Raw genomic sequence first — 8,837 nt, forward strand, 5'->3', positions numbered from 1 at the left:
GTTAGCGGACATACACATTTAAATAGATTTATAATAATAATAATAACACTCTTATATTATAAAATATTTAACTGAAAAACTCAAATTATTAAGTTTAAAAGACTTCTTTATAAATGACTTGATGCCTAACCTTCATAATTAAATAAATTTTTGAAAAAAAGGCCTGATTTGTTTATTAAATAAGTTAAATCACACCCAATTTAATTGATTCGAGTGATTCTGTAAGTTCCTAATAAGTTACCTTATCTATTTTCAGGCAAATTAATATAAGTGAAAATTTTAAATAACTCGAGACTTTTTTTCATAGATATTTATTTCATCACATTAGTTTATCTAACTTCAAGTTGTAAACTTTTCACTTAATACATTTTACTTGCACAATCTATGCACGAGGGTCTCCGTGAATATGCCACATACAGCAAGATTTTTCCATAGCAACATAGTGTATTAGATTCTTGGTGATAATTATTAATTAACAACTTTCCCCCCTTGAAACAAGTATCTCTATAAATATTGCTCTGAGACAAATCTTTCAAACACTATAACAACCATAAAATCCTTTCAATAATTATTTTCTTTATAATTTGGATTTTGATCCTTTGCTAATAATGTGCTCAGTCATGTATGGTATTAAATAGTGAAACATGATACAGAAGTGAGAAATACAAAATCGAAAGCAGAAAGATATATGTACTTGATAAGCTAGCTAATGCAAGCAAGGTTTGTGGAAGGCAAATAAATAGAACTGTCAGTTGCTGAAGTTGTGGGATTGTATGAGTGCTTCTTGCGTCATCCATAATCATGCCCCGTCCAAAATAAATTAATATAGTATAGATCATAGATGCAAGGTGGAGGAGCTAGGTTGGTAAGATATAGAGACAAGTGCGTGAAAATAATAAGTAGATGTTGAAATGAGCAAGAAGAATAAGAAGATATATGGAAAGAAACAAAGAAGAAGAATATAAGTAATAGAGGAGACAAATGAGCGAGTGAGTAGGAGAATCCAATGATAAAGACAATTCTCTGTGACCCTGCGCTAGCTAGATAGGTAACTATTTCACAGCAAGAGGAAGGACCATATGAAAATGCATAAATCGCTCTTAAACAACATATTGCCAAATAACATATATAGCAGCATCAACAGGATAGTGATAATTATAAGCAGCACCAGGCACTCAAATAAAAGAATGAATACTATGAAATGCTTGGGGCATCCCAAAGAGAATCCCACAGTCACATACACACCTTCCTCACTTCTCGTGTAAGTAGTTCCTTTGGTACTTCTCACTATCTAAGTTGAATGGGTATGGACTATGGTTCGTGTTAAGGACCATATATTCTCATATCCAATATACGAATGATCCAAAGCAGAACTCCCTATATATTCTTCATCATTAAGCTAATATCAAAAGGCTCCTCAGTGAACAATTATTATTGTGCCCCACTACTATGATACTCCATCACTAAGCTATCTCGTGCCACCTACATCTATAGCCCTAAGAAAGACCTTGCCACCACAACCACTTCATGGATATATCTATATGAGCTGCCAAGCAAGTTGCTCAAGCACTATATATAAATAAGGATACTCAAATATTAATTAAGATATTCATTTTCTTCCTCTAACTTAGATATATTTGCATAAATATTGACTTGAGCGTAAAAGTATCTTGAAATTGCAAGTACACCCCTTATTAGTATATAGTTATCCCAGGGACAATCTTGGGAGTCTGAAAAAACTAAGATCTATGGCATTTTCATAAATAATGTTAGAGCATTACTTCAATGATTTCATATTGTATTGTCTCATCTCTTTATGGTTAATATGTTTTATTAAATGAAGGCCCTTAGGATAATCAAGGAGTACTCTTGAGAATCTATGATCAGATCATGATCATGAAAACTCAAGTATACTATTCGATTATTCATTAAACATGTTCCTAGTCTAAAGTCATCAAGAAAGGGCATTGATCGACTCAACTAGTCTAGCATGATGTTAGGCACTACTCACAATGAGATGTAAGGTATGAACCTTATGAATGTAGGTATGGAGATGTTTTAGTCGATGTAGTAAGTGGATTTGTTAGTGGAATAAATCGTATTGAACTGACATGTCAAGAGATTCCACAAGGAATCCTTTTAACGCGTATAATTGGATACAATCTCTAGTCATTTGATAGTATGAATCATCCTTATACTTGAGGTTGTCATCGAATACTATGTCTAAGGTCATACTTTGAGGGTAAAACTCTATTCGCCTGAAATATGCGAAGAATAATGCACTTTTGGATATGACTTGAAGGCATGAGAATAGACGGACAAGTCAAAAGGATTCATAATCCTAGGGGATTAATTGTCCACCATTGACCAATGGGACTTGAATTATTTCCGTAAGACTTGAGAATCTATGCACAGTAAAAGGATTATGAAAAAGTTTATGGATCCACCTTTAGCGTTTATGGAAGAATACACCTATATGAAAAAGCTTTAGTTTGTATTGGGAACGTTTGTAAGATTAAAACCTAATTTGAGAAATAAGGAAAGTTTACACCCTATCTCAAATGAGGACAAGGAATTAATGAGATTAAATATCATCCTAATTTAAGAATTAGGATTTGACTTGTTAAAACCCTTATTTAGAATAAGGTAAAGCGGTCCGCTCTCCTCTTAAATAAGGATAAGAAATTATTTAGATTAAGATTTATCCAATTTAAGATTTTGGATTTGACTTAGTCAAATCCTTATTTAGAATAAAAGGAAAATGATACCCCCACATCTTAAATGAGGATAATGAGTTAATGGGATTAAGTCTTATCCTAATTTAAGGATAATGATTTGACTTGTATGGGGATGAAAAAAAAAACTAATTAATGAGATTGATTGAGCCTAGAATGAGGAAACTAAAAATCCAAGGAAGATTATAGGATTAGGTTTGACAGGACAGAAAATGTTTTAGCTTTAAAAAACTAAAGGGAGGTTAGTAAATACACATGCTTATGCATAACTCTCCTCGGCCAACACTCTCATTCCTCATTATTCATCTTTTTTTTATGCCACATATTCATCCCAAAACACATACTTTCCTCAAACCTTGTTCAGCCTAGCAACCTTTCAAGTGAGGAGGATTTATAGAGAAGGAGGTCTCGCTTGTCACTCAACCGATAATATGGACTTACAATTAGAGGGTGTTGTCTTCTTCAACATCTTTAAGTGATCCAATTTTTGGTGAAGCATAACAAGGAGGCTTCAAGGTTATGACCTATATAAACACCTTGTGAATTTTATATATTGAGTAGATTCTAGGCATAAAGCATGATATGTGTAAATAGTTTACATATTCCATCTTAAACAATATTTTTTATGTTTAACATCACGTATGACACCCGCCCTATGAGATAAAGGATACAAATTAAGACTTTCATGCCGACCTATTTCCTTGAAGATCTATAAATGTGCAACATCAAATCATCATCAAAGGAGCTTCAACAATATTAGGCCTAGCCCAAAAATTTGGGTACGATAATTGACTTCATTTGTAGTAAACAATAAATTTTGACTCCCACCTCCAAATAGCAACAAATTAAATGGACACAGGAAATTTCTTTTCTTTTTACTTGTTTTGATTCTTTTTGTTATTTTTTCTATATTTCTACAACACATCAATAAGAACTGTTTCATTGAAAGATCTCACTTACCCCCTAAATTAATGAAGACGTAAAGAAATGGTGAAAATAATCCTACAAAAAAGGACACACCACAACTAAAGATTATCATCCATATACAAAGATGATCAACTCATTTGAGATGCCAAAAATCATCTAAGATACTAATCTCATATAAGATACTATATTCATCCCAGTAGAAAATCATCCAAGATAAAGTGCAAAACAAATCAGCATATTAGCCCTAAATTCAATAGCATCACCAAGTTAAACCTTCATTAACCTAAATTCAAGATGATCGAAGCTCAATCACCATTTATAATATTCACATGAAGTCACCAATATACAAAAAAAGTATCATTTCGAAAAGGTCCTTTCACTCAAACAAGGGACGCACAAGGCAACCTCTATCATTTGTTATAGGGCTAAACATCTCTTATAACTTACACTCTAAGAATCGAGTTAGGGGATAATTGTCTTGAACTAATTTCCACTACTAAAAAAGCATGGATTAGAGACGGAATTTAGAGACGGAAAAAAATCCATCTTTAAAAGGGACGAATTCAGATAGGGAATAACAATCCCTCATAAATAGGGAGGGAATTAGAGACGATAATATTTCTGTCTCTCTTATTGACAGATTTAGAGACGAAAAATCAATCCTTCTCTAATAGGTATAGTTTCGTCTCTAAATCTGTCCCTAATAGAGACGACTAATTTTTCATCTCTAATAGAGATAGATTTAGAGACAGAACTTAATATGTAGAAAATAATGATAGTCTTAAGTGGATACATTTGGATTTAGTGAGGGAATTTAGTGACAGATTTTTTCATCTCTATCAGTGATAGATTTAGAGACGGAACATTTATTTTCATCTCTAATTCTGTCACTGATAGACACGAATATTTTTTGGTCACTATGAGTCAGGGATCGTGTTCCATGCGTAAGAGAAACATATTATTTTTTGTTCCTATTTGAGACAAAAAGTAATGTGTCTCTGTTTCGGACATATTTTGAGACGAAAGTAAATGACATGTCTCAAAATCCGTATCTAATAAAGACACGTTACTTTTCATCTCAAATAGGGACAAAAATTAATCTGACTCTCTTAGGGAAGGAACAAGATCCCTCATTAATAGCGATGAAACTTTTTCCTTCTCTAGCAGTGACGAAATTAGATATGCAAATACATATTCTGTCTCCAATTCCATCATTGATAGAGATGGAATTGTTTTACCTCTATCAGTGAGGGATTGTGTTCCATCTCTATTTGAGACAAAAAAATATTGTGTCTCTATTTGGTACAAATTTTGAGACGAAAGTAAATGACCTGTCTCTATTAGGAATGGAACAAGATCCCTCACTAATAGAGATGGAATTTTTTTATGTCTTTATTAGTGAGGAAATTAGAGACCAAAATGCACATTCCATCTCTAAATCTGTCACTAATCTATTTTAAAAATTGTACAAGCTTGGACTCATTAAAAGGCTTCTTTAGAAATCAAATAACAAACCTATTAAAGGAGACAACCGCATCCGATTAGCCCATAAGATATATAAAAAATAAGAGCTTGGAAGGCAGTTAATTGCATTTGAAGCAACAACTTGTGCAACCGTAGGGTAAAAAAATCCTAGTTTTGAAGCGATAACTTGTGCGAGCACGAAGCAAGAAAATTCAAGATTAGGAATGACGACTTGTGTGGAACCATAACGAGAATATCCAAGTTTTCATGCAATAATTTGTGGAGGCACATAACATTAAAATCCAATAATATAATATAGAAGAAAGAATTCAAAAGAATTGTATAATATAAAAGAATAGAATGTCCAAAGATTTCATCGTTTTTATAGAAGGGGAACACCTCTTGGTCTTCTTCCATAGGTTGTTCTTAATATATCTATTGGTCGTGTTCGTGTCGAATGTTTTACCCGATTTCAAAAATGTGTCGTGTTCATGTTGATTGTATTCATGTTTGTGTTGAATTCATGTCATGTTGTGTCATGTCGATTCAAATTGCCACCCCTATGACAAGCCAATAGGATTCATTATCTCTGTAAGAGATAAGTTATCCACAAGAGACCGGGGGGACTCAAATGACTTTCGTAAGACTCAGGAATCCCTGCACAATAAAGAGACTATGAAGGAGATCATGGATCCACCTTTAGAGTTTATAGAAGAAGAATTCTAATTCTGTAAAAGCTAACTTCCTATCAGTCAAGAGTTGATATGGTATCCCTGCTCTTGATTGGAAGATGGATAACGAGATGAAACAATGGATTGGCACGGTAACCCTACGTGAATGGTTGTTCACTTGATCGTTCATCTAGCTTCGAGGCCACAAAGTATTGCTAGTACTCTGTGTGATCATGTTAGGCCTACTAAAGGGGTTTAGTACGCCCAAGCTTATTTATGCCAGTGGCTAATTGGGCCTAATAGGCCACACACATAAGAGTATAATGTAGCATATGGTTTTGGGCCTATAAGAGTATAATGTAGATTCTATGAGATAGGATCATTCAAGTGCTTTAATAGCCGAAACAAATCAGAACTATGCTGTGAATAATATGAAACATATGGGCCTACATGACTTCAAATTGCTTTTATAAAGGTGTTTAGATTTTTCTTTCCCTTTCAAATGCTTTATATATATATATATATATATATATATATATATATATATATATATATATAATCTTTCGGCATCGGTGTCAAATTTTAAAATTTGACATCAAATTTTAACCTTTAATTTATGTCAATCAATAGTTATCATTTATTGGAAATTAAACTTATTAATTAATATTAATTTTCAATAAGTAATAACCATTGATTGATAAAAATCAATGGTTAAATTTTGGTATATATATATATATATATATATATATATATATATATATATATATATATATATATATATATATTGGGGAGAAATCTTTTGTCTTCGGTGTAAGACTTCTAAATCTTACTCTTCATCTTAACCGTTGATTTTCGTCCATCTAACAATTATAGTTTATTGAATAATACTAAATAATTAATTATTAAGATTTAATATCTTTTTGTTTGGCACTCTTAACATTGAAGTGAATACTTTATCCCCAAAAAAAAGTGAATACCGGTGAAACCCCAATAAAGGATGAAGCTAACCACACCAAAAAAAAAAAAAACAAAAAAAAGGATGAAGCTAATACTGGTGATTAGATTCTTTATCGTGGTCACAAAATGGTTGCGTGTGATCTGCAGGACGTGATTTTTGCAGCTATCAGGTCATCGTTGAACACGAATATGTACGTTATTTTTATTATTTTTAATTTTTGGAAGATTTTTTTTATAAGATTAATGTTTGGCTTTTTAAAAAATATAAAATTATATTATTTTAATTAAAACACATAGGTAGCTAGCCCATCACCCCTCCCTACACCCGGTGTTGACTCTTTCACTGCGACAATGTCTAGTGGTGCATTGATGCTTCCCGTATGGGGGAGCAAAGATCCTGCTGATGAGTTGATATGGATACGCCCCATGGGAACGGTGTAAGCGTTGAATACTTTTTGTATTCGTGTAGTTAATTAAATTCTTCTTTGTAAATAAGTTTCTAATTGTTTGTGTCTGTGATCACAGGTTTGACCCTCCATATGTGGTGCGAGAAATAACTGACATCGTAAAAAGTAACTTTAATACAAGTTGGCTTTCATATGGAGAGGTTCGCAAAGCAGTGGGAGACAACTGGTATAAACAATTTAGGGTATGTGATAATTGTTTAATTTTGTATGTACATATTTTTTATATCAGCATACATTACTCATTAATCAATCACCTTGTTAATTGTTATATGATTTGTATATGCAGAAAATGTATAAATGTGTTCCACAGCATGAGGTTCTTATGCAAAAGACATTTCATCACAAAGCATCATATTTATTGTCACATCATTTGCACAAGGTTCGGGTAGGTACGGAGAGAGGGACATGGATTAAATCAGATATTTTACCACAGCTGCATGAGAAATGGGCCTTAGCAAGCTGGCAAAGAAGGTCTCAGAAAAACAAACAAAATAGATCAAAATACGAAGGACCTGCACATGTTGGAGGTTCTATCCCAGCAACGGAAATTAAGAAGAGATTGGTAAGTAATTTGAATTAAAAATTGTACAACTAAAAACTATTGTTTCTTATTTTCATTATGGATGTTTGGATAACCTTTTGTATTGTAGAGGATGGATCCTACTATAAATCCAGAGTCATTATCTTGGGAGGTATTTAACAAGATGCACTTAGTTAAATCAGATGGCTTATGGGTTAATGAGAAGGCAAAGGGATATGCTGTAAGTTTGTGATATTTGAGAATTTTTGTTTATTTGACATCAAATCAGATTTAAGTGATAACTAATGTAATTTTTGTAATTTCAGGAGGACTTTTTGAAGCGAAGGACTGATCGTGATAATGCATTAGAGGCTGGGGCAGAGGCATCCACATGTCAATCTGATGAAGTGCTATTATTGCAGGCTGTTGGTGGTATGAACAAGAAAGGTCGAATATATGGTTTAGGTGCAGAGGCGTGGAATTATAAGTCCACAAAGATTTTTGCTAGCTTGTCAGGAGTCTCCACAGATGAGTATGATCACATGAGAGACTTGGTCACCAGCTTATCCAGCCAAAATGAGCAGCTGAAGCAGAAATATGAGAACACGCAACAACAAATGACTGTTATGAAAAAGAAAACAGACCAAGAGATGGCAATTATGAAAGAGAAAACAGACCGAGAGATGACAATTATGAAAGAGCAGCTGGCGATGTTGATGGCTCGTTTAGGAGGAGATGTGCGCACCTCCACTACTACTACTTCGGCACTAGATGCACAAAGTGATGTTTATGATGATTATAGTGATGCTCAGTTGCATGATGATAATTGATAGTATGCATATTTCCTTTTCTTATCTTCATTTGTGAATATTGCTTGTTATCTCATACATTTTGTTATTTTTTATGAATTCATGTAAAAACTTATTGTACTTATTGTATTGCAATGGTTGGATTTGATTTGATCTTTATTTTCATTTAGTATGGCTACTTTATATTTTGTGTGAGTTGGTTTCCTATAAGAATATTAGATTATAATTAATATTAGTTTCTGGTAAAAATTAAATTTTCAATGTAATTGATTTTGAAAAGATTCAAA

General features: G+C 32.9%; 1 protein-coding gene across 1 annotated transcript; it reads left to right on the forward strand.

The window, feature by feature from the left end:
- The first annotated feature begins 7,105 nt into the window (after positions 1 to 7,105).
- Positions 7,106 to 8,571, forward strand: LOC133308206 (uncharacterized). The gene is made up of 5 exons (XM_061508810.1): positions 7,106 to 7,191; positions 7,280 to 7,403; positions 7,508 to 7,783; positions 7,872 to 7,982; positions 8,068 to 8,571. The coding sequence occupies exons 1-5, from the start codon at positions 7,106 to 7,108 to the stop codon at positions 8,569 to 8,571; spliced, it is 1,101 nt and encodes a 366-aa protein (XP_061364794.1).
- The last annotated feature ends 266 nt before the right edge of the window (positions 8,572 to 8,837 follow it).

This window comes from Gastrolobium bilobum, unplaced genomic scaffold (assembly GCF_033153095.1).
Source record: "Gastrolobium bilobum isolate Gb01-03AN ecotype WA unplaced genomic scaffold, APGP_CSIRO_Gbil_v1 utg19582, whole genome shotgun sequence".
Classification (NCBI taxonomy): Eukaryota; Viridiplantae; Streptophyta; class Magnoliopsida; order Fabales; family Fabaceae; genus Gastrolobium; species Gastrolobium bilobum.